Source organism: Crocodylus siamensis, chromosome 2, assembly GCF_052110815.1.
Source record: "Crocodylus siamensis isolate JL-2025a chromosome 2, ASM5211081v1, whole genome shotgun sequence".
Lineage (NCBI taxonomy): Eukaryota > Metazoa > Chordata > Crocodylia > Crocodylidae > Crocodylus > Crocodylus siamensis.
Genome location: NC_143396.1, coordinates 281400476 through 281426356, shown reverse-complemented (window position 1 = coordinate 281426356; position 25881 = coordinate 281400476). Strand labels below are relative to the sequence as shown.

The 25881-nt window shown below is 45.9% G+C and overlaps 1 protein-coding gene across 2 annotated transcripts in view; it reads left to right on the top strand.

Annotated features, from left to right (window-relative positions):
- Positions 1-25881, top strand: part of MTHFD1 (methylenetetrahydrofolate dehydrogenase, cyclohydrolase and formyltetrahydrofolate synthetase 1) — a 73674-nt gene that overhangs the window by 18287 nt on the left and 29506 nt on the right. For both annotated transcript variants that reach the window (XM_090034204.1, XM_090034205.1), the window contains exons 3-16: positions 1500-1559; positions 2487-2540; positions 2886-3022; positions 3220-3320; positions 3694-3830; positions 6104-6215; positions 14053-14180; positions 15229-15326; positions 16160-16333; positions 18589-18725; positions 19418-19464; positions 21745-21852; positions 21962-22036; positions 24115-24217. In XM_090034204.1, coding sequence (XP_089890330.1) covers positions 1500-1559; positions 2487-2540; positions 2886-3022; positions 3220-3320; positions 3694-3830; positions 6104-6215; positions 14053-14180; positions 15229-15326; positions 16160-16333; positions 18589-18725; positions 19418-19464; positions 21745-21852; positions 21962-22036; positions 24115-24217 — 1471 coding nt within the window. The remainder of the gene's footprint in view (positions 1-1499; positions 1560-2486; positions 2541-2885; positions 3023-3219; positions 3321-3693; positions 3831-6103; positions 6216-14052; positions 14181-15228; positions 15327-16159; positions 16334-18588; positions 18726-19417; positions 19465-21744; positions 21853-21961; positions 22037-24114; positions 24218-25881) is intronic.

The window sequence follows — 25881 nt, the reverse complement described above, 5'->3', positions numbered from 1 at the left end:
AAACCCTGCCAACGCATCTCCACCACTCCCAGAATAGCCACACTCCACAACAGAACCATCTCCATTCCTGGTTCTTACACCTGCACCTCCAGAAGTGTAATATATCTCATCCAGTGCACTAAATGGCCTGATGGAAAATACGTAAGAGAAACCAAACAACAACTGCAAACCAGAATGAACACACACCAAAAATCTATCAAAGACAAAAATACCCAACTACCTGTGGGTGCACACTTCTCACAAGACACCTACTCTCCAGTCTCTCAGTTCTAATCCACAAAGGGAATTTACAAAACACCTTTCACAGACAAACCTACAAACTTCATTTCATAAATCTATTGGTTACAAAAAGTCATGGACTATTTATAGACATTGGATTTGTGGTATATTATAACCTGCCTAACATTTGATAACCCCAGGTATCCTGTCAGCGTTTTACCAGCTACATTCTAATACCCGGTCAACGTTCCCCCTTCCCTTCTCCCTCATATCTGTCTCTCACCTCTCTGATCCTCACTGACATGATTTGCATTTTCACAGACATGCATCATGCATATTGGCTTCTATTCCACCCAGGAAAACACTAAAAGCCAACATACTCTCCCTATGCATGTAAAAGGGGATTTGTGCCTGAACACTTGCAAACAACAATATTTCCAACTATTTAGTTGATCTAATAAAAGATATCACATCTACTCAAAGAACCTTGTCTGCCTAGACCAACATAGCTACAACCAACAACCCTAGGATTAGGTCTAATGTGGATTATACCCTCAACCTCTGCCATTAACAGGGAAGTCCAGATTCCTGAGCTATTCTTGCCAATACTAGAAGCTAGGTCATGGATATTTAGATGCATTAGTGGGTTTTGCATACCAATAGCCAAGCAAGGGACTTCCTTATCTAGGGTGACATCATCAGTTGGGTAATGTTGCTAAGTTTCATGTTGTGTGTGCCATGAGCAGGTACGCATGTCATCATAAGGCGAAAAGGGCAGGGCTTTTGTAATGTTTTTCTCCATTAACAGCCCTGTATGTGTTTTTATCCCACAAAAAGTGAAAACTCAGTTGCTCTAATTTTATGCCTCTTTTATTGACCACTAACCTACTGCAGTTTGGCTCTCATTTACTATGAGAGCATGCCTATAAGAGCAGCTTCCAAAGGGTGGCTGAAGCACTGCATCCCCCCTCATTTGTTTGTTCCTGTGCCTGGTACTATGCTAAACTGGGGAAGAAGCTAAGAATCTGAATTTAGGTCAGTTGTGGCAGGTTGTGGTCATCAAGAGTCTTCTTTCCTACATGTTCCTATTTTGGTAGAAATCTGATACCTGTACTGCTCTCTACTCTCTATAAAATGCACCTTGGCTGATGGGAGACAGTTGGGTCATGCTGTCCCTGTACAAGGGCATTAAGTGACTGAGCATTCCTTCACTTGAGTTCAGGTTTCATCCCTTCTTGCCCTGCTCCCCAGTGTGACTTGTCTCCTTTTTTCCCCTATAGGTTGGGAATCGGGATGATTCGAATCTCTACATCAGTATGAAACTGAAGGCTGCTGCTGAGGTAATTCTAAGACCACTGGCGTATTTTTTTTCTTGGGTTTTTTGCTGCCCATTTCAGCACAGCAGATACTTGAATATGAAGAAAACAGTAACCAAATAGCTCTGTTTGGCCCCGCTTGTGCTGGTGAATTTGGTGCTGGTCTGGCTCCTGTGATATACCACTATAATCCCATCATACAGTTGTGCCATACTGTGAACTGGTGTGGCTTATTACAGTGATGTCAATGCAGTCATGTTGGTGCAGTGATTCCAGTGTCACAGGCTCTTAGTGTCCGTGGGTCCAAGCAGCCTTCTGGTTCCCTCCCTCTTCCCCAGCTAACCCCTGTACATCTGCCTTTCCCTTTTAGAAGAACTTGCCTTGTTTTGGCTCATCACTCTGCAGCCTCTGAAATGCCTTATTGCCCACTGCCACATAGCCCCTGCTGCCCAGGACAATGTCTGGTATTGTCTTTCTCTCCAGTAGCATTTCTGAGCAGCACATTCTCTATCAGTTCTCCTATCTCAGCTTCTATCAGGAGAAGAGGTTGGCCCTATTTACTGACTTATGGAATGGAATAAGAAAACAGCTAAAGAATCTTTACTGGGAAGGTACTAATCGGATCTTCTCTCTAGCTTGTATTCATTGGAGTAGCAGTCTGTCTGCTAGATCTGGTGCAAGCACCTACTCTGGACTCAAATGACGTTTGGATGCTTATCTTGTGGAGGTCATTTGATCCCAGCAGACTTCCTACCTATGGCAGGGGGGCTGGACTCAATGATCTTGTGAGGTCCCTTCCAGCCCTTAATGTCTAGGAATCTATGAACCTAGAGCATGTGCTCATTTCTATTGAAAAGGATGGGCTGGAATGAGAGTGAGCAAATCATTTTTTATATATTCCTCTCCATGTCCTTTAAAACCAAAATAACTTTTGAATATTCTCATTTGCAGATTGGAATCGATGCCAATCATATTAAGCTGCCAAACACAGCAACAGAAGCTGAGGTAAGTGACTTGGTCAGTTAGTTAAGAAGCCCTTCATTCTGGAGTTTAAAACAGTTGTTTGCATGTGTCACTGTCCTGTGTTTTTATATGATAAAAACACCTATGCCTAAGGACAGACGCAAGCAAAAAGAACTGGAATCCCTATATATTATAAAAGACTTTAGTCTGGATGTTCCTGAAAAGACAAAATATTTGACTAATATTTTTTTATTCTTGTTGGGGAGAATTCAACATGTTGTGTGTCCTAAAGTCTACTCAGGCACAAAAAGCAACACTCAAGTTGTAACCCCACATTTAAGTGTTGTTTCAACATGTTTTTGTCCTGCCCCTGCATTATGTGTGTAGGTGCTCAAGTGCATCACTGCTTTGAATGAAAACCCTGCTGTTCATGGATTTATAGTACAGTTACCTCTGGATTCTAATAAACCAATCAATACAGAGAAAATCACCAATGCTGTTGCACCTGAAAAGGATGTGGATGGGTGAGTTGATTTCACAGTTGGGATATAATTTGTTTTCTAAGTGAAATGAATCAATATTTTCTTTTTAACTTCTTTTTAGAGAAAAAGCTTTAAACTATTAGTATTTTGGCAGCCATACAACCATTTTCCCCATTAATGTAGCTTTAAAATCTTTGTCCTGAAGCATGCTTTGTCCTTTTTTAATTCAAACACTTCAGGTTAAGTAGCATCAATGCTGGGAAACTCTCCAGAGGAGACCTTGGGGACTGCTTCATTCCCTGTACGCCTAAAGGATGCATGGAACTTATCAAGCAGACTGGTAAGGAATTAACCTATCTTTTGAAAACTAATGGCTCTTCGTAGTTCTCATTATTTAGGAGTGCACTGTGTCTCAGTCCCCTGATGAGGAGAAAAATTATGTTCAGCAGACCATACATTACAGCCTTTTTTTAAAAGCTTTAAAGTTCATTGAGGTGTCACCAACTTCTCATCATTCCAGATAGGAAAGAAGGCCTATTAAAATTTGTCCTTAGCTCTTAGCTGCTTGCTCTTCAAAGTCCCAGCATATACAGTTTTTGTTTTCTAGAGCTAACTGACTTCCTAATAATGGCTCGCATACGAATTACTTTGCCCTGGAACGTCTCTAATTTTGTGGGGACATTTTAACCTAAAAACTGGATTGTCTGTTGCAGGTGTCCAGATAGCAGGTAAAAGAGCAGTGGTGATTGGCCGTAGTAAAATTGTTGGCGCGCCAATGCATGACCTGCTGCTTTGGAATCACGCCACTGTAACCACTTGCCACTCAAAGACTTCAGCACTGGCCGAGGAGGTAAACATATACCTTGTTCTTTCAGGGACTGGTGCGTCTTTGCTTGAAAGCTAGCTTTGTTGAAAGTGGAGACTACTTCAGAGGCCTCTTTTGGTAGTTAATCAGAACTTCTAAAGTTGTTAATGAAGAGGAACTGAAGCTGTTTTTCTTTTCAGCAGTATGAGTTTAAGAAATAGGTTATTGCTTAACTGCCACCTACTCAGATTTTTTTGAGAAAATGAAGTATTTCAGCGATCAAAGCTGCTAAATTTTTACAGGCAGATAGCCAGGATGGAGAGGGAGTAGATGCATGTGAATGTAACAGATGCAAAACCAGGAGAGCTCCGTGCTGCTGTAATGTAGAAGCTGGGTGTCCACATGGCATTTAGATTGTAACACTAACTATCTTGCCCAGCTGCCCTTAAGCTTGAATAACGGTTTACTTGCAAAGGGAAAAGTTTCTTTCCTGTGAATTGCAACAAAAAAGGGAAGAAAAATCACTAATTAAATACTTCCTGAGCAGAATTAGATGGAGCAAAGCTAACACTAAAAATAATTGCTACAGTGGATATCAACTTTAAAAATGGAGTTGTAACTTGATCTGCCTGATTTCTCAATGCTAGTCAAACTAGCATTAGTGTTGATTTACATTGGCATTTCTATGGAACTCTGTGTCACGGCCTCATGGTTAAAAGAATTATGAAAAGAACAAAACTCATGAGCAGAAATGATTTAACCCACAAGGCTGTGTTGCTAAAGTGCAGCTAGCAGGCAAGGAGACTCTGGGAGAGGAAAGCTTATGGTAAAATGCAAGTGTGAAACCTTGTGTAATGCATAGGGCACTGGATAGAGTCAGAAGACTTGGCTTTTTCTCCTAGGTCTGCCATGGACCTGATGCATGAATTGGGGCAAGTTGCTTACCTGCTCTGACTAAATGTACATTAGCTTTGCTGCAGAGCTAGTCCGAAAGAGCAGTGGTCTCCAAACTTTTTTGATCGTGCACCCCTATCAGTAAAAAAATTTTGAGCATGCACCCCCAGTATATGTATATTTATTTATTTATAAATTATATACACGTATACTACTTCCGTACCATATGTGACTGTCTGACGTATGGACCAAGGGAGGGCGCCAGGGTCAATCCATATATTAAATATTAGTAAAGCTTAATTTCTTTCTTATTTTTTTTAGATAAAAAAATAAATATAAATAGAAGTTCTAATATTTTCTTCCCACACCCCAGTGGATTGTCTTGTGTACCCCCTGGGGTGTGCACACCGCGCTTTGGAGACCGCTGCAATAGAGCCCCTGGTGGATACTCAGCTAATATCAGAGAAGGCGCTCCTTTTGTCAGTACACTTGAGCGACCTCTTGAAACAGTATAAACCAGTGAGAGCCATCCTTTTTGGCAGATGTGCCATAAATTAGTCCCACACCCTCCATGAGTGCTACTCCAATGCTTTTCCCCTGTCCAATCTGCTGCTCTGCTTTCTGTTTCCTGCCTTGTGCTTCCTTTCCAAGCAGCTACTCTGCTTTTTGCTTCCTTCCCTGTGCTCCCTGCCCATTGTGCAGGTCTTTCTGCCGCCCTCTCTGCCGCTGTGTGCTGCTTACCTGTTCCATGATCTGCTGTGTGCCTCCTACAGAGGTTGCCGATGTTGCTTATGGCATATGTATTACCGATTGGCCACTCCTGGCATAAACCTTAATGCAGTGCTGGCAAAAGGACACTCTTGCCTGTGTATGTTGTATTGGCACTAGTGGGCTTTCTTGGTATAGTTAGGTTGGTTAGGGGTGTGACTCCTCTACCTTCGTACACACCATAGCTCTGCTAAGTTTAGTATGGATCTGCTTTCTTTTTCCTTCTCTTCCCTTTCTGTCTTCTGATGGTAAACTCCCCAAGGAATGGGCTCTGTCACCATACACATTTGGGCAGAGCTTCTAGGATCTTTTGTAGTGCTTGTAATAGCAATTGATTCAACTGTGACAGCCTGCAGTAATGAAGAGCAATGAATATAAAGAAACACAAGCCTCAGGAGGCTGGAGAGTGACCTTCCTATGGCCCCAATTCAACTTATTGCCTCTGAATTCATAATCCCAATGCTTTTGGTCTGAAGCTCTCCTAGAAAAAACCTTGCCTAAGCCAACGGTTGAAGGATTAAGGGACTTTCATATTGTGTTGCTGGGTCTGTTCCTTTAATGGACTATTTTGAAAATGCAAGTGAATGGAAGCAAAGAAACAAATAAAACAACTTTTTATTTGCATCTGCTGTAGTGACACAGAGCTATTCTTCTAGGTCAGTAAAGCTGATATCCTAGTGGTGGCAGCTGGCAAAGCGGAAATGGTAAAAGGTGAATGGATCAAACCCGGTGCTGTTGTAATAGATTGTGGAATCAACTATATACCAGGTAAGTATACGGAGGTTTGGTTTGGTTTGGTTTGGTTTGATTTGTACAAACAGGGCAACAGGGCATGTCTAGATGAGCGCGCACCTGCCTCTTGCCTGTTTCAAACCCCTTTGAGATGAGGCAAGAGGTATGTCCAGGAATGAAAAAATGTTCCCCGCGCTGCAAGTTTATAACACAGGAAGAAAATTAGACCCCTGGATTTCCAGGGATCTAAAAAAAACAAAGTTAAAAAAAGCGGGGCAGACAACTGGAGGCTGGGTCCTCCACAGAGATGCTCTGGCGGCCAGAGCGTCTCTGTGGTTGGCCCGTCACCCTGGTGCTGAAGCACATGGCCTGCCTGTGGAGGGCAGGCAGCTGCTTCGGCACCAGGGCTCCGGTGCTGGTAAGTAAGGGGTCGGGGGGCTGGAGGAAGGGGGAAGGGACCATGGGGGGGGAGGGAATCCCTGCTGGCCCCGTCCACTCCCCAGCATCCCAATAGTTGAAAAAAACAAAAAACTCTGGCACTTACCAGCAGTCCAGCTGCCATCAGGGTCACTGGGGCCCCACCCACACAGTGCGGGGTACAGGGACAGCCCTGGTGGCCCCAGGGGGGCCCTTCTGCCCCCCACTGCCCTGTGCTGCCTGGGGGGGCTCTACTAGGAGGCCCCAGAGCTCTCCCAGCCCCTGCTCCTGGGTAAGTAGAGGCTTGGGGGGGGGAGGATGTCTGGGTTTTTTTTGTTTTTGTTTTTTAAGTGACTGTCTAGGGTTGGCGGGGAAGCCATGGGGGCCTGGGGGTGCAAGTGGGGGATGTGTCTTAGCGGGGCAGGCATTGGGAGGGCTGCAGCAGCTGGCAGAGGATGGGGCCAGGTGGGGCAGCAATCAGGGGGCTGGGGTGGGGCATGTGGGCCTTGCAGGGGAGGGTAGTAGACCCTGTGGGGGCCATAGCCCCTGTGCAAGGGCAGCAAAATATATGTTCATGTTTCATGAATACATATATTTAGAGTTCACTTTATTATTATGATAGAGATACTGGTAGGCTTCCACATTGCTTTAACACTGTAGCTATATCAATAAAACATTGTCCAACTGATCGCTGTCTCTGTCTCTCTCTCTCTTTATAGTGGTCTTTTGTTTTACGTGTGGAGGACCGTGGATTTTTGCAGTATTTTAGAGTGACTTTGGGATTTTTTTTACCAGGGATTTTTCAGTTTTCCAAGAGGAAACTCCAGAATTCCTGCTAGGGAGGTCAGTGGCAGGACCCTGCCTGCTCAAAGCTGGCACCTTGGACCCTGCTGGCTGTGGCTGACCTCCTGGCCAAATAGGGCCAGGAGGACATGCTTTGACAGTTCAAAGCAGGCCACCACACCTGGAACATCTTCTAGGTGATAGCTGCCCAGATGGCCATGCAGGGGGCACACATGGCAGTAGTGCTGCACAGAGGCCAGCTCTGCAGCCACAGCCCACTGGCAGCTGACCCAGAGGGACAAATGCCTCTACTGGTCCTGCAGTCCCCATCTGGGTCTGCAGGTGTGCAGCAGGTCACAGCCAGGGAGCAGCCCCCACTGCCAGACTGCTGCAGTGGGTAGAGGGTGCAGGGAACTCTCAGGGCTGCTGCAGCAGTCCAGCTGGCACAAGGGGAAAGGCCCCAGAAGCTCCTCAGAGCTAGTAGCACCGAGCTACTTGCCAGGGCAGCTTTTTGTGTTGCTGGGGCCAGGACAGGGCAGCTTTTTGTACTGCTAGGGACAGCACAGGTGCTGGCCCTGGGCTCTAGCTCCCCCTGGCTGCAGATCAGGGAGGAGCCAGGCAGGGTTATTTTGCCCCAAGTAGCACAATTTGCTCCACAACAAAGCTTATGTCCGAGCACGTGCACTGAGGCAAAAAGCCCCTGCTCAGATTTGCACTGCTTCTATTTGAGCTGCTGCAAGTGCACATGCTTGCATATGTGGACACGCCCACAGGGGCTAAATCAGAGCATAGGTAGTGTTTCCTCTCAGCTTCCACTCCATTGAGGATATAGCTTTATTGTGTTTGTCTTGGCTATTGGAGGCAGCTCTCAAGTATGTGCAGAGGAAAACGAGATACTGGGTCCTCGTGAAGAACAGAAGGAGTTTTGCCACTGCTCCAGTAGGTGCAGGAATGTGATGGGGAAGAGCATTGCAAGTAACACATTACAATAAAAGGTCAAATAATCACTTTGTCATGGCTGCAAAACCATTTGTTCGAGGCAGCAGCTGTTGTTTCTGAGCATGGAGATTTGTTGTCATTGGTTTGTAGCATTAGATCTGATTAAGTGGCTTGGATCTAGCATGTGACTAAACTCGGAAAGCTACACAAAGTAGCTATAACATAGCTGTGGATTTGTATGTACGGAGTGAACTGTAATTTTGAAGGACTATTGTCTTGAAGCAAAATAGAATTTGCAAACTGCTAGTATAGTGGGTCTAGCACAAAAGTAAGCCTGCAGAACACAGTGGGTTCTGGGATAGGGTTTAATTTATTTACTTTGACTCCTTTGTAAATAAGGAACAGCCATTCTGGCTTTTTCTGTTTTCTCCTCACTTTAAATCCAAGTTGCAGATATTGAGTGATACAGAAAATTAGTCACCATCAAGCTGCTATCATGCCTACACCCACAGCACTCTTTAAAAGGTAGCTTTATAATTGATCAGTCATTTTGTTGCAATGTAATTACCTAATGGAAGGTAAAGAAGTTTCTCTCCTACAGCTCAGCAGTCCTGTTCTTGTTGATGACATCTGAGTTGTACTTTAAAAATGTTAGGTCCTCTGCTTAATTAAAAGGAAAGCAGTAAAAATCTGCTGTTGCTGTTTGTTATTATTTGATATATTTATGCTACCCAAACTCAGGCAGCTTGCCAGGAGCCAGAGGGCCACATCTGATTTGCATAAAGCGAAGCAGATTGCAGCCTCCCCCATCAACATGTTGCAAGTAAAAATACCACCCTGTTCCTGGCGTGCCACTATGTTGCCATTGTTTGAGGGCTGGTGAGAGCCGGCGTTTGAAAAATTGGCCCCGTTCCTTTGTGAATTCCATCGGTTTTGAACCTCCTGCAAAATCAGCTCTGGCCATGCCGGATGCTGGCTCCTCTATGGAAATGGGAGGTCTAGCATTTGGGTGCTTTACATTGTCCTATGCCAACTGTTGATCTTCAAATGTGTGTTCGGTTGGGATCCTGCAGAGTTCTGCAAAACTTTTGCCTACATCCGCCTTGTAAGACGGTCCTAGTAAAAGGCTTTCAGCAGTACCCTAGGAACTGTGAGATTTGTTTCCTTCCTAGCGTCTCAGTGGTTCCTTTGTCAGCTCCTCAGCACAGAAAGAATACTGTTGCTGCGGAGACCTCTCCTCTGAGATTAGCAGAAGCTCTCTGCTCTGAATGCTGACTGTCATCTGCCAGCTTTGTCTGGCCTTTGCATGCATTCAAATATTCCCAGCTAGATGCCTGCAGAGAGTATGAGTCGCAGCTCTGGGATGGAGAGAGAAGCTGTGTTGTGCATTATAATTAGACTTCCTGAGGTCTGAGAGACAGAGAGGTGGTAAGGACTGAAAGGGGCCTTGTGGGTCAGTCAATCATGTCATCCCCTTCACGAAGTTACTGCTGTCTAATTAGGTTTAGGGCAGGGGTGAGCACAATGCTGCCCGTGGGCCAGATCTGGCTGGCAGAAGGGCTTTGTCTGGCCCATGGCAGGTCCCTTGCTACCATCTGGCTGAGGCACTGTCCACCCATAGTGCATCTTGCTGTCACTTGGGCATGCAGTGGGACTGGCCCCCTTCCTACACCAAGCAGGTTTCTGCTGCAGCTCAGTCTGGACTGGCAAACCCAGACTGGGGGGGGCGGGGAGGCGGGGGGTGGCGCATGTGGTCAGGGCTGCATGCATGGGTCCCTGCTGCTACGGAACGAAAGGAGCCGCCCCAACCCTGGTGCATGCCCAGGGGTGGCAAGATGCTTCAAGCCAGGTGGTGTGGAGTGGACATGGCTTGCACTGGGGTTTCATGCTGTTAGTGGTGGCAGGGAGGTGCCACAGGGCACACAGGCTCCAAGCTGTTGCATGGCAGAGGCGGGTGCTGACCGGCTCAGGGGGACATGCAGGGGGCTCCCGTGTATACCCGCCATACCCTCAACCCCCCCCCTCGCAAACCCCACAGCCATACCCTTCCTGCATACAGTCACGCACACCCCCACGCCCTCCTCCACACCCCCTCCACACACCTGTATGCCTCTGGAGGGAGCCCTGCTCACTGCTATGTGCACATGTCCCACCACACACACCAACACATACACGCCCCACATCCACACGCCCCCCCGCAGCCTCCCCCACACCCCGCATCCACACACACCCACAGGCCCCCATACCCCACGTCCACACACATCCACACACACGCCCCCCCCTAAATCCCACATACAAACACCCACAGCCCCACACAAACCCCATAACCATCACACCCCTCCACACCCCACAATATACAAGAGTAAGACTTCATTATGGAATCATTTTTATATATACAGTGCAAACGTACACAAATCGGGACAAAAATATTTTTTTTAAATAAAATTAAAATACGTTATTACAGAGGTTTGATTTTTACTATATATTTTAGGTCTTTTTCATTTCCAAAATGACAAACCCCCTTGCCAAAAGAAGTATTTCCAGGGGCAATGGGAGGGACTTCTGGTGGCAAAAGTCAGAGGTTGGGTATGGGACTTCTAGTCCCAAGATGGCAACCAGGGGGGTGGGGTACTTGTCAAGGGGCGGGGCCAGGGGCCCTCAACAACCCACCAAAACTCATTAAGCAGCCCCCCAACTGAAATAATTGCCCACCCCTGGTTTAGGGTGTGGTGCTGCCAATGGGAGGCTAGCCCAGGGATCACTACTTTGCTTTGCTGCGTGCTGTGGGGACAGAAGAGCTGTGCTCCCTGCTTTGAAGCCTGCGGGTGCGTCCAGACCAGCACAGACATTGCAGACCAGTCTGCAGCGCCACGCACCGTGCATGCAGGCATTCCCTGCACTGCTACTTTGCAGCGCGAGAGGGTTTTTTCTGACCCCGGGAGATCACAGTTGCTGGCCTCAGCCTCCCCTACCTCGCCTGGGGCAACGTGCTGCGTGCCAGAGTGCAAGTGGCATGGGCATTCCCAGGGGAAAAGTGTGCCACTGCTACTCATCCCCGGGGAAATGGATGGGGACGCGCCCTATGAGTTTTTTTAGGATTGGAGTGTCTGGTTGCTTCAGCAAGAGCAGCACCCAGTCTCAGCTTGCTGAGGAAGCAGTTGAAGGAAACCCTGAGCTGGTGCTCTCAGGGTTTTTTTTCCCTGTGCCAAGCTAGTCTGCTAGGGAGTTGCTCTGTAGCCTCCAATGACAAATAACCTTTATAGCTGACTTCCAGATAGCAAGTCGGTCATGCTTCATCTGCCCGCGAGCCACTCGCATGCAATTGATTTGATCGTGCACATGTAGAGAGTCGGGTACATGGTCTCGTTCCTGTGAAACGCTGCATCCACCAGTGGCACTATTTGCAGCTAGTTCCTTTGACCTCTAACCCTCTGAATGTTCTCGACTATTTTTAGTAGTCAAGGCAATCTCTTACTTTGAAGAAAATGCAGCCCTTGAGGGCTTTTGTTGCTTTGTTGACACACTCCTGTTCTTTTAGGCTGAGATGGTGAATACTGAGGGGGCAGGCTTAGAGCGGAGGATAGTTACAGGATGACAGAGAGGTCAGGCAAGAGATCAAGTCTTGGAGGATGGGAAGGAAAACATTTGAAAGCATGGGCATCCAAACTCCAGGCTGGATCTGGATCCAGGGGGCTCCTTACAGGACAGATCTGGAGCACTCACCCTCACCAGTGGGGTGAACGGTAACTGTTGGCTTAGAGAGGCCACCGGGTTGACACAGCTGTCGCTTGCCCTGACAAAACGTGAACCCAGTGGGGCTCTGTACTCCACAATTCAGCGGTGTTCAGCCCTCAAATTCCTCGCTGTTTCAGCAGCTCTGCCAGCTGTATTCTGGACACCTCTGCTTCAAGCTAATCCGATGTACTGTGTGCAACCTTCAGTTGTACTGGGAAGCAGCTCAGATCCAGGACAGCGGGGAAAGCTTGTGCCTGCCTTTATGTCTGTGTAACGGATTAGGATGGGTTTGTGTTGAGTGCATAATTGATCATTGTTGTCTTTGTTCCTGGGGACGGAGTCTTCCTTGCTGGTATGATCTGTAGTCTTCCTTGGCATCCTGAGAAAAAAACATAATTGTGTTATTTGCCTTTTGCATTCATAATGAAGCTGCTCTTTGGGACGGGCAGTTGGATTGTAGCATAGCTCGAGCAGCAAGCTGGCAGTTGCTGTAGAAACATGATTTAGCAGCTATGACACTGTGCAGGCTTTGAACACTAGGAGGAAATTTGTTGCTTACCACACAAACATAGCAAAACATCAAAACTGCTAATTGTCAGCAGTAGCATGGTTAAAGAATTAGCATTGTCTGTAGTTGCTGCTAGTGATTTTTAGGCTTTCTATTCAGTTTTTTCAGTCAGGCATTTTATATAAGGTTCTTGTCTCTCAGAATTAATGCTAAAGCTGTAGATTGTGTTCTGCGCATGTATATCTGCTGTATAGCTACTGAAAAGTGTCTTGTTTCTTGTGGCATGAAAAGTCTTCTCTATTCTAAGTCAGTGAAATAAAGGCCCATCAGTCTAGAAAGGAAACTTAAAGCCACCTTTTTGGCATGCCACACCGATATGCATCGACTTCCTCAAATACCATTGTCAATCTGCTTGTGAATTCTGTTCCCCGTACATGTGAGCCTTCCTGCCAACTTCACTGAAGGGAGAGCATTAAAAAAACAAAGCGACACTGGATTCAGGATCGTCTGTTTGTAGGGGAGAGCTGGGTTGGTGGTCAGCGTTTGCCAATGAAAGAGAAGACATTTTGGTTGTTTAAGCAGAGGCCTCCATTATTCTTTTAAGCTGTATTTCAAATTTGATTTTTAACAAAGCTTTGATCTAGTTATACTGCAGTAGTATTGACCATCCGCTTGTGAAGGAGGAAGAAACCAAAAAGAATGGAAAACTCTGGCCTCTGTCCAAAAGCTGCTGGGTTTTATTCTACATAAGGTCCCCTGTATGTTATAACACATGCTCACGAGGTTCTGTTTGGACTGCGTCTTAGGCTGCAAACTGGAGCTTTGGCATTACATTTCATCCCCTTTTGGCTATTTATAGAACCCTTTGAATGAAATGTAAAATGTGCTATATTTTATAGTTTATAATTATTTAAGCAAAGAGCATACCAGGGTCTAGACTTGCCCTGAAATGCAAAAAAGTTTAATTAATATATAAAGAGTAAAGGCAAATCTAGCTCTCTACCCCCTACTGCTCTTCCAGATCACTCAATCATATTCACATTCAGTTGGAAATATAGCTTTCAGTCAGTTTTTGAGAATTGTCTGGAGTGAATCTGTAGATTCAGTCCAGCTATACCGCCTTTCTCCCACAACGCTGAGACTTTGTGGACTCGTGATCTCTCCCCTGCCAAGGCAACATGTGATCTGGAGCCCTTAGTGACATTTCCAAAGGGGGAGAGGTGACCCTTTAGGGAAGGCAAGGCTGTCTGTGGTCCCCCTAGTGTGTGGATAAATAATTCTGTTTTCACAAGCCCTAAAATTTCATTTAAAGGGGAAATCCAAGACTTACAGCAAAGAAAAAAGTTGCATCCCAAATGATTGTGCTTCTATTATTTCAGGGTAGTTGAGTCCTCATCCCACTGAGAGTCTGATTGTTAAGATACAGCCTCCTTCGTGGTATCTGTGAAACGCTGTCTTACAACATTCTTCCATTTGTCTTTTCTTCCCCAGACAGTACCAAGGCCAGTGGGAAAAGGGTAGTTGGAGATGTGGTATATAGTACAGCAAAGGAAAGAGCTGGCTACATAACACCAGTTCCAGGAGGGGTCGGACCCATGACTGTGGCCATGCTGATGCAGGTATGTGAACAGCAGAGGAGGGTCTACCCTGTTCTCTTCTGTATGTGCATGGTCACTGGGTAACACACAGTGAATTGGCATTTCTGAGGGGGTGGGGAGGTGAGTGAGGGGCTGGGAGGAGTTAAGCCAGATCTGTGCTGGCACCAGCTATGTCAGTTAGAAGTGTAAAGAGGTGTGATCCCTGCTTAATCTAGTTACACTGGCAGAAGTTCATAGTGCAGGTACAGTTGCACCTCGTCTGGGAGGTGTGCATTCTGGTTCACAGCGAGGATCCTTTGTTGGTATACAATGCTGCTATTCCTGTACCGAGCCAAGGCTTTAGCTTTTTCTTATTAATCCATCAAAGCATCAGAACCCCCTATGCAGTACAATGCTGTTCTCCCTACGCTTCTCTACATTGTTTTGTGTTTAAATTTCTGGAGGAGGAAGGTTGAGGTTTTGGTTGTGGTTGTTGCCTGTTTGCATGTGACTTCACCACACACATCATGTTACCTGGTGTGGCTTGTACCAAGGAGCTCAGAGAGTTTCACATAACAATAGCCTGTTATCTTGCCTGCTATTCCCTTAGTACTGTGCAAAGCAAGATGGTTTTGCCAGGGGGCTTGATTTGCTTACAGGCTTCTGGAAGAGGGAATCTGGGTGGAAAGAGAATTCTAGCTCATGTGTCAGCAGGTGCTCAAAAAATGAGCTCAACTGTCTTCCTTGATGCTGATTGCAGAGAGCACCAGTTGTAATTTTAAAACCACCCACAAGGTGACTGCTAAGAAGAGGGTGGCAGTGCAAATGCCTACCCCTTGCCCCACTCCTCACCAGGTTGAGCAAATCCTCCTGGGCAAGGGGATGAATCCAGTCTAGTGCACTAAAAAGACTGGGCTTAAAAAAGCTATTTCAGAAAATTAAATAAATGACTTCACCCCAAGTACATTATTGACCTGAGATGAGATAGAAGAGAAGGGGACATACCTTTTCAGAGCTGTATTTATAAACCAGCTTGTTGCATGCACCATTCAGGACCATAAATCAAGCCCTTTTCTTTCTTCCCCTTCAGAGCACAGTGGAGAGTGCACAACGTTTTCTTGAGAAATTCCAGCCTGGAAAATGGAGCATCCAGTATAACCAGCTCACCCTAAAGACACCTGTTCCCAGGTAACACTTTAAAATAAATTACTGTTGACAGTCCAGTACCATGGCCGTCTTACCTGTTGTCTGGTATGGGGCAGTAAAACAGAAGGTTTGTGGGCAAGAAGATAATTAGCTTCAGGTCATTCTAATTCCTAATATTCTCAGTGGGTTGCAAAGGAAAGCCCAAAAGTCCCAGTCTTGTAGGGTAATGTGTACGCTGGTTCTTTCATCTATTTGTTCTGATGTGATCCTGTTCACATCTTTGGGTTCCTCTTCTTTGGTGCAAAGATCCTCTCATATATGCCACGCTGCAGGATGGAGGCTGTGTTGTATAGAGCAAAGCAGTTGCTGGTGCTGTTGAACATAGATGTTGCTCATCAGGGTTTTATGGGTAGGTGAATTGAGGTATGGGTGAAGTATTCTGCACTGCTGTTAGCAATTGTGAAAAAAGGACTTTGGTCAGAGGAACCTAAGTTGATGCTTCAACAGGACTTGAACGTGCTTAAATATTTTGTCAATCTATGGGGCTGAAATCTTTATACTTATATAGCAAGAGCTCCTTGAACTAGGAGGGACCTGCATTAGGGCTTCTGCCGAAGAGAAGATGTATGAAAACATGTGAAACATCACAGAGCTGACTAAAAAACGTTGTGTTGGACACATTAATAGCCATCCAGCACTGGGGCAGCCTCTTGCCCCTAATGCAGTGGACTATATAGTTCTGCCAAGCTGGGCTTTGTTAGCCATGAAATATTAAGATTTCACTTTTTATGCTGAGCCTTTATAGGTTATACCTGGTGGAAGCTGGTTTGTGCTTTAGCAATTTAACTTGCCTCCTCCCTCTCTTTTCTTTTGAGTGACATTGAGATCTCTCGATCTTACATGCCCAAGCCCATTGGTCAACTTGCAAAAGAAATCGGCCTGATCTCTGAGGAGGTAGAGCTGTATGGTCAAACCAAAGCCAAGGTTCTGCTCTCTGCCCTCAAACGCCTGAAGGACAAGCCAGATGGCAAATACGTAGTCGTGACGGGGTAAGTTGTTCTTGCATTTGTGGAACCTCTCATAAATAACATCATGGTGAAAGACAGTCCCATTCCTTTGGCTTCAGGTTAGCAGAACATGTGGCATGATGTGGTGTTTTTATTAATGAACATAAGGGAATGTACTTCATCTGATCAGTGGTCCATCTAGCCATCTAGTATCCTGGTTCTGATGGTCATAGAATCACAGAAGTCGGGTCGGAAGGGACCTTATAGATCTTCAAGTCTGACCCCCTGCCAGGGCAGGAGAAAAAAAAACTGGGCTCAAATGACTCCAGCCAGGTAGGCATCAAGCCTCCTCTTAAAGACCCCCAGGGTAGGAGCCAGCACCACTTCCCTAGGAAGTTGGTTCCAGATCCTAGCCGCCCTGACTGTGAAGTAGTTCTTACGGATGTCTAATCTAAACCTCCTCTCCAACAACTTGTGGCCATTATTCCTTGTCATGCCAGGGGGCGCTCGGGGAAACAAGGTCTCTCCCAAACCCTTCTGGTCCCCCCTAGTGAGTTTATAGACGGTCACCAGGTCCCCCCTCAGCCTTCTCTTGTGAAGGCTGAACAGGTTCAGGTCCCGCAGTCTCTCATTGTAGGGTCTGCCCTGTTGTCCCCGGATCATGCGAGTGGCCCTCTTCTGGACGCTCTCCATGTTGTCCACATCCCTCCTGAAGTGGAGCACACAGAACTGGACGCAGTACTCCAGCTGTGGCCTGACCAGTGTTGCGTAGAGGGGGAGGATCACCTCCTTGTCCCTGCTAGAGATGCACCTGTGGATGCATGACAAGGTCCGGTTAGCCCTGCCAACCGTGACCTCACATTGTCAGCCCATGTTCGTCTTGGAGTCAATAATGACTCCAAGATCCCTTTCTGCCTCCGTGCTCTCAAGAAGGGAGTTTCCCATCTTATAAGTGTGCTGCTGGTTTCTTCTGCCCAAGTGCAGCACCCTGCACTTATCAGTGTTGAAGTGCATCCTGTTTTTGCTAGCCCACCCCTGTAACCTATCCAAGCCTTGCTGCAATCTTTCCCTCCCTACCAGCGTGCTCACCTCACCCCAAATTTTGGTATCATCAGCGAATTTAAACAGGTTGCATTTCACCCCGTCGTCCAAATCGCTGATGAAGAAATTGAATAGCGCAGGCCCAAGGACCGAGCCCTAGGGGACTCCGCTGCCCGCTTCTCCCCAGGTTGAATATGACCCAACCACCACCACCCTCTGAGTACGACCCTTCAGCAATCTGCAATCCATCTGACTGTGTAGGCATCAGTGCTTCAGTCGCCTAGTTTTTTAACGAGGATGGGGTGGGAGACGGTGGCAGAAGTGGGTGGTATACAGGGAGATTGTTGAACTGGATATCTTTAGAGCAAAGGTTCCCAACCTCGGGGCACAACCCAAATTAGGGTTGCGGGGGATGCGCAGTAGGGTCGTATTGGCCCTGCGGAGCTGGGCAGAGCGGCCGCGGCCCCATCCCCTCTCTCAGGGCGGCTGTGGTTTGGCCTGCCCTCCAGCTGTGGTTTGGCCTGCCCTCCAGCCCCGTGTTAAGGGGACCCTGCACTGGCTGATTTGCCCCCAGCCCTGTACCTCTCTAGGGTCAGCTCTGGGTTGGGGGGGGAGTCCTATTTTGGGGTCATGGCAAGCAAAGGCTGGGAACCACTGCTCTAGAGTGGTCTGTTCCCTATTCAGTATCGTCCCTGCATCCACCAAGAAAGCAAAGTGGACTTGATCAAGAGTAATATGCTATACAAATCACCCCAGGTGGGACATGAACCCATAATCTCTGGTTTAGGAGGCCAATGACTTATCCATTAGGCATGAAGACATAAGCCTACATTATTATGAAATTATGCTACCATTCCTGGCAGTATTGGAGAATGTGGCAGAACTTCTTGGAGTCTTATTGCTTGGTTGTAAAATTTTATGAGTGCACTGGCTGCTTGAAGAAATTTTTAGGAATTGTCAGATTGAATCAAACTTACCTTCCACCTCTCCCAGTAGCCCATCTTTGACAACAGTCAGCACCGGGTCTTTCAGAGGAAGGTGCAAGACACCAGTCTTGAGTGAGTCTGCTTCCTCAACAGGCTCCATTCTGATGTCTTGTGGGTAGAGACTGGCTTCAGCCCTGAAGACTGAGGCTCGTTTTTTTCTGGAATTCCTATTGCTGCAAAAGATAGCTACTGGCTATTCTTGTTATGCAATCCTGCTATGAACCTTGTCCTTCAAGGAGTCTTTTGTTCATGGTGTGTTTTATATTGCAGCATAACGCCTACACCTCTGGGAGAAGGGAAGAGTACCACAACAATGGGCCTTGCTCAGGCTCTTGGAGCTCATCTGCACCAAAACGTCTTCGCCTGTGTCCGGCAGCCTTCTCAGGGGCCAACTTTTGGCATAAAAGGTACAAGTGGGCAGGGTCTTACTGCTGGTAGACTGCTGGATTGAAGTTGTGTGGGAAAGGTCACTGGCAAATGCTTAGAAATGTCATGTATCTTGAGGGACTGTTTTCTGTTTTCTCAGGATAATCCCCAATGATATCATCTAGGGGAGGGGTTGACAACTGGGGGTACATGTACTGCTTGGGGAGGCCCTAGGGGGTATGTGTGGGTGGGCAGGGGTGGAGCATGGCCACCCCACACCACCACCTCCCAGGACAGGCCAGGGTGGGGGTGGGAGGGGCGAGGGCAGTGGTGCCCGTTTCTGGGCCGCACAGGTGCTGCCCGGCTGGCTGGTGCAGGGGTAGTTCACACGAGGCAGCTGCCGCCACCACCCTGCGCTGATGCTGCTCCGCATCTGGCCATGTGGCATCCCCCTGGCTCCGCATCCAGCAGGTGGGAGTACACTTATTAAAAAAAAGTGTTGAAATCCCCTCATCTAGGGTTTCACTTTGTATATGAAAAGAGAATTAAATCCCTCTAGAAGGGATGCAGCCTTTGACTATACTTATTGTTTTCTGGGTTATAACCAGCCTGGTCCAATAATCAAGACTTATTTTCAAAAGTCTTTAAGTAAGTATTCTTTGATCTCACTGCATGCTAAGGAGACATAAGACTATCTGGCTGTTGATGACTTCCTTCCTCTGCCTTTTTGCAGGTGGAGCTGCAGGAGGTGGCTATTCTCAAGTTATCCCCATGGAGGAGGTAATTTTGGCTCATGGCCCTACTGTATGTAATGCCCAGCCCTAGATAGGCAGAGACTGTGGTCAGTTAACATGGAAACCTTGTGTAGAGGCAGATGTATCTGTCTAAAAAAGAGTGTAGAGCTTTTTCCACAGAGCTGTAATATATATGCTCCAGTAAAAAGCACAAGGACAGATACATAGTGTGCTGTTGTGAAGTTGCAGGATTGTTGTACAGGGCTAGGAACCAAGAGAACTGTATCCCATGGGGCTGTTGCCACTTTAACTACAGTGGCCAGGGCCCTTGGTGTGAATACAGCTGTGCCCGCAGGGAGAGGTTTTGCTGACAGCTACGGCAGCCCCCGTGAAATGACTGGAGCTGTCCTCTGCCATCAGGGCTGCATCCCTGTGGGGTGTTTTGATGGTAGAACTGCACTGTCTGTGTCCCTCACCAACGTAGCTCTGCCCTCAGAGCCCTTGGCATGTGCACACAAGTGAAGTTCTCCTCCCAGCCCAGCTGTGGACCTCTGCATGCTTCAGACTGACCAGTTCCCTGTTCTTCCATGGCTCATCTGCAAAATGAGGATAATGAAGACTCTCTTTTGTAAAATACTGTGGTGCTTATAGTACCAGAATATTAAGTAGTGGCCCTGGCACTTGTGGATTCTATCAGTAATGTATTCTGTGGATTTAGATTTGACTCTTCCAGATTATTAATTGCAATGGAAAGGGAAATTTGAAAAGCAGAAATGTGAAGACACAGAAGTGTTTGTGGGCAACACATTAGTCAGGAATACTGCAGTGTTAAATGGAAGCAGCTACATTACACAGATAGCATAATTGAGTTGGGGTGAGAAGGCCCCTCGCTCTGCAGCATTGGTGTTATGTTTTGTATCGTGTGCTTGAAATATATTAGCACATTAGAGGGAATTTAAAAAGGATTAGGAGAGGTGATGAGGGGGGAGCTGGGATAAATTTATGTAGCACATCCACAAAATATATAAATAAAGGCAGAGATTGATGTAAAGTGGTGCTGAGGGGCCTATCAGTGGATTTGACGGCAAAAATCACCTCCCAAAAGGCTGTGGAGGCACTGTCACTTGGACCAGTTATCTAGATTAGCCAAAACACTAATCTGAGCCCAACACAGGGAACTTGGATGGCTCTGGGAGGGGGCTAGTTATTTCTATAGACTATGCTATTTCTGACCTGAAAGGCAGAGACCTACAAGACCAGAATATACGATTTTTCTAAAAATCAGTACATTCCTCCCTTCCCCCCACTTCTTGCCTCCCCCTTCTAAGCAGCAGATCTCTGGAGTCATTCATCATGCCACAGATGCTGAGACACTGATGGACATAACTTGGAAACAAGCTCTTCCTGGCCTGACTGTTAGCCAGCAGAGAGGTTTAAAATGAAGGGTACAAAACTGGACAGCAAGAGGTCATTTGGTTTTAGTGAACCAGCATTATTTCAGCATATGGCTGTGCTGCCTCTGTTTTTGCTGTCTGGTCACTTAGGTCTCAGTCTCTGGCTTTAAGGCCTTTGTAGGTCCTGCCTGTTTTCTGACTTTCCTAAAGCTGTCTTCTTCCTTCATCTCTCTCTTGTTGTAGCTAGGTCTTAACTGCAGCCCCTCCTCTTCATCTCCAGGTTTATGCTCAAGACGAGAAGAAAGGGCTATAAATCTCAAATGCCTATACTCTATCTACACTGTAGTCCTAGCAGTGTCTATAATTGAACTCAAGCTAGCTTTAAACTAGTTGACCTGGGAGCTGATAGTAGTATAGTTGCAGTAGCACAGAACTCAGCATTGGCTTCTGAAACCACTGTAGAAGCTGAATGCTTGGTTATTGTGCATGTCCTGAGCTCTTTGTTACTGCATCTAGGCTGTCGGCATCACCTGAGCTAGCCTGGGTCAGAAAATCCTAGCTACAATGGCTGCAGCCTAGACAGCCTATGTTGCACAGCTCTGAAATGCAAGAACAACTAAAGCAATAGTACCGTGTTGTGCCATCAGCTGCTTGACTCTTGAAGACCTGGCAGAACTGAAGGAAATGACTTGCAATGGTCTAGGAAAGCTTTTATTTGAATGCTGCATTCTGGGAGTTGTAGAAATGTAGGGGAGGTGTTTTCTGTTTAGACAAATTCTATCTCCTGCTCCACATATTGTGCTGAGTGATTTCCCCACCCCCTGTACCACTGCTATGAATATTTCTCTTTCCATCTGACTGTAATAAATGAGAATTAAATAAGGGTGATATGATTGGTGTCTCCTTTTTTTCCTTTGTTTTCCCCCTCCTAGTTTAACCTCCACCTTACTGGTGACATCCATGCTATCACTGCAGCCAGTAACCTGGTAGCTGCTGCTATCGATGCTCGTATATTCCATGAGCTGACCCAGACTGATCAGGTAAAACACAGTGCAAGCAATTCCTTCCTTTAGTGCACTGAACACAGTAAATTATGTCAAGATTTATTGGATATCCTGCAGCTGCTAATTTTGCATCTTGTTTTACAAGGCTCTTTATACCCGCTTGGTGCCTCTGATCAATGGAATTAGGCAGTTCTCTGATATTCAGATCCGGAGACTGCAGGTGAGTTGATCAACCCTGTTTGATGTCTAGTGCTTTTTTGTAGGCCTCTCATTTACATAGGGAAAGAGGAATGACAAAAGCCTTCTGTTGCCCTGTTGGGCAGTTGGTAGTCATTATTTATGCAGTGAGCTAAAATGTGCTCACTTCTTTACAAGGCATATGAACTGTGACACAGCCTCTTCCTTGAGGAAGAGCTGATCTCATGTTATACATTGTCGTGTATAAGTGAATGAGGAATGTGTGTGTGGGGTGGGGGAAATGGAAGAAACAAGGGCTGCTTATTAGTGGCTCCTGTTATCCAGTGACCTCGGTGCAATGCCAGATAGAAATAAGGGCAGTTCCTAACCCTGAAGACCCTATGCAATTAGATGGTCACAGCTGAAGATGACATTTCCTGCTGGGGTAATTATTGTGACTGCAGGCCAGAACAGTCATTTAAAAATACAGCATGCAGAACAGGAATGATTGGAAATCCTGGAACAGGGGTTGGTACAAATTGGGCAGAGGTGGGAGAAGGATCTTTTTATTACATATTCTTTCGTGTCAGCTTTTATCTAGAAAGTTCCTGAATACGTGAACAGCTGTGTCCTTTAAATGATCTGCAGACCCTAGGATGTAAATGGGACAGGTTTTTTTGCCACATGTTGCTGGTCTGTAGAAATTCCATTCCAGGGTGAAATTTTCTGCTGGTTAATCCATTACAATAGCCCGAAGCATGCTAGACCCACCCACAAGTCTGAGGCTGCTCATGCAGAATGAGTTACAGCGATTCCCATTGTGTAGGTATATAATACAGTCCATTTGGAGTCCAGAGCAGGCTGACTAAAGTTGGAATTTGTTAAATAGCTGCAACATCCCCACCAGGTGAGACTGATGTTTTGAGTCCCAGGCCCAGTCTTTCCTCATCCACTGAACTGGCAATGTGCATAACGTTGCCTGGTGTTCCTGGCATGCTCGCAGAGTTGTATTCTGTCCTCATTTATCACAGTTCAAGTCACTGCAACATGGTGACATGAAGGGGATGCTGACACTGCAGAAAGGAATCCTCTCTGCCCTGCTTCTACAGAGTTGCAGGACTGTACCGTCTAGATAATGGATTCGCTGGTTCATAATTCAGTTCAATTATTTTCCACATTCCTATGCTTGAACTTGAACCGGTCTTCCTGAAATAATTTCTCTCTCAATTAAGTAATTTGGCAAATTGCCCATCCTCTCAATATGTTCCTGTTCTTGAAGCAGTACTTTCTGGGATGCTGACAGCCTTGTGACTAGATTGTTTAATGCTTCCTTTGTGCCACGTTAACTAGCACGCCGAAAGCCGTGTGCTTTTAATGCTTAACAGCCGTGTGCAGTGACCCCAGACAAAGTAATGAGAAATGGGTATAGACACGCAAGACTAACGATCAGAATGCAGTGCATAACGGTGAACTTTGCACAGTTTCTATAGGGATGCTGAGCAAGAGATCTCTCTGGTTTGAAATGTCTCTGGATGCCTTCCACCTGGGACCTTGACACTTGCTCTGGTGGAAGGAAGGGATTTTATGGTGTGTAGTACTTTCACAGTTACTTAGTAGCCTTCTCAGTTTGCAGGTACAAATGGATGTTCCCATCCTTTGGTTAGAGCAGTGGTTCTCAACCTTGTTAGGCTCAGGGCACTCCTCCTTGGACTTGGTGTGCTGCTTATAAAATGCCAGCTCTTAATTTTCACTCATTTTTTGACTATGAAAAAATGGCAATGTTTCTATTGTAAAGAACGCAGAAAGATCACAATAGATCAGAATTTTTTAATATTGTGGATTCCTATTTGAAATAATTGGGTTTTCTTGTGAATCATGTTTGCACACCTAACTGCTAACATTGCATTGCATCCCATGGCACCCCTGAAAGGATCTCAGGACACCCCAGGGTGCCACAGTACCGTGATTGAGAATCACTGGCTTAGAAGAAATGCAGAGAAGTGCCCTCTATTCCTTTAATCTCTGAAAATAGGGGAAATAGCTGCTGATGGCTAATTGTTTAATAAATAATTGTTTCTGTAAACTTGGCCTGTCATTTTTTTAAATCTTTTTCCTTCCCAGAAATTGGGTATTAGGAAAATGGAACCCACGACCTTGACAGAGGAAGAGATGCACAAATTTGTCAGACTGGATATTGATCCGACTACTATTACATGGCAAAGAGGTACCAGAACAAGATGAACGGTTTTGATTGGGAAACATGAAAAGATTGGAGGGTGGGGTGGAGGGGTCTGAGTCTGCATGGGGTGCTTTAGAGATGGAAGTGAGGCCCAGCCGTTGCTGGTATAAAGACTTGAGCTCCGGTCAGACTTAGCTTATCAGAGCATGTTCACATTTCTGATTTTGCTAGCAGGTCAATGCGAGAACAATAGATTGGCAACCCGTGGTTAGCTGCCCCATTTCCCTCCCATGCAGAAAAGGGGGAGGAGTGCCTAGTGCACCATTATGAGACCAGATTCAGTTTACTGTCCTGTTGCAGACTTCTGTATGAGCAAGTCATTTAGCTCCAGGTTTTTAAAGGCATTTAGTCCACAACTGGATGCAGGTAGTGTCTCACGGGATTTGCAGAAATGCCTGAGTGGGTGTGTAAAACTCCATGGATTTCAATGGGCCTGAGAGGTGATGTGGTTGCTGTCATTTCTGTACTGCAGTATGATGCAGCATTGAACTTCATTCCTTATCAGCCAGTGGGCCAAATGCTCAGCTGCCATAAATAACTGACTTCCATGGAGTTATGAAGACTTGTGGCAGCTGAGCTTTCCTTTCTCAAGATGTTTTAATTTGTTTGTCAGGCACACTGTGGAAATTAATCCAGTCATCCTGTTAACAGCTTTTTTTAAAGCCTTTTCAGGGAGTGATTCCAGCATTGTTGTAGTTTGGTTCAATTACAAATGCTTGGAAATAATGACATTCGATTAATTAAAACAATATTTTAATGTAAGAAACAGCATTGTCTGGCTTTTAACTTTTCTTAGAATAACTTTAAACACATAGCTTTATTAGTTAGAATTTATTTACTGCAAGAAATGTTTCAGGTATTGATATCTTAAGTAACTCCTATTAAGCCAAGCTTAACTTCTGCATATAGAATTTAATTCAGAAAAGACATTTTCTCTTTTGCATTTGAATATTTGTAGATCAAATCAGAATGCACAAAAATTGAATGTGCATTTTCTTTAACCAACAAAAAATGATCAATCTTTAAAATGCTAATGTATTATGTGCATGTTTCTAGTGCTTCCCATTTTGTAGCCTAAATTTTTGAAAATGAAAGTTTTGTGCTTTGTTTCCTTAATTAAGTGTTGTCTAAACCCAGGTAAGTTACAGTGCTTTAACTACCCTTATGTAGTTGGACAGAGTTACATGCATGTGAAAATCTTTCCTTTCCACCTGGGAATAAGCCAAATCAATGTAACTGCATCTACACTTCAGTGCAACTATTTTGGTTAAAAAAAAAAAAAATCACCCACCTCTCTCAGATGGTTGTATAAAATATCTGCATGGGGAGCAGGCTTTACTTCCTAATAGTAGTGGAGTTTCAGACTTTATCACTGGTTTTGTAATATAGAGTTTCACCCATTGCAATGCATTCTCCATCTCTGGCAGCCTCAGGGCCCTCTAGCCCAGTGGTTCCCAAATTGTGGGTTGCGATCGCAAATGGCGCTGCACCATCTGTGGATGGGGTCACAGGTGCAGGGCTGTGGGTTGGGAGTGAAAGGCCATGCTGAGGAAAAGTTTGGGAAGCACTGCTCTAGTCACTCCACCTGTCCAGCCTCCAGCTCCTGGTCAATATGTCCTTTCCCTGATCAAGACTTCTCCAGACCAAGG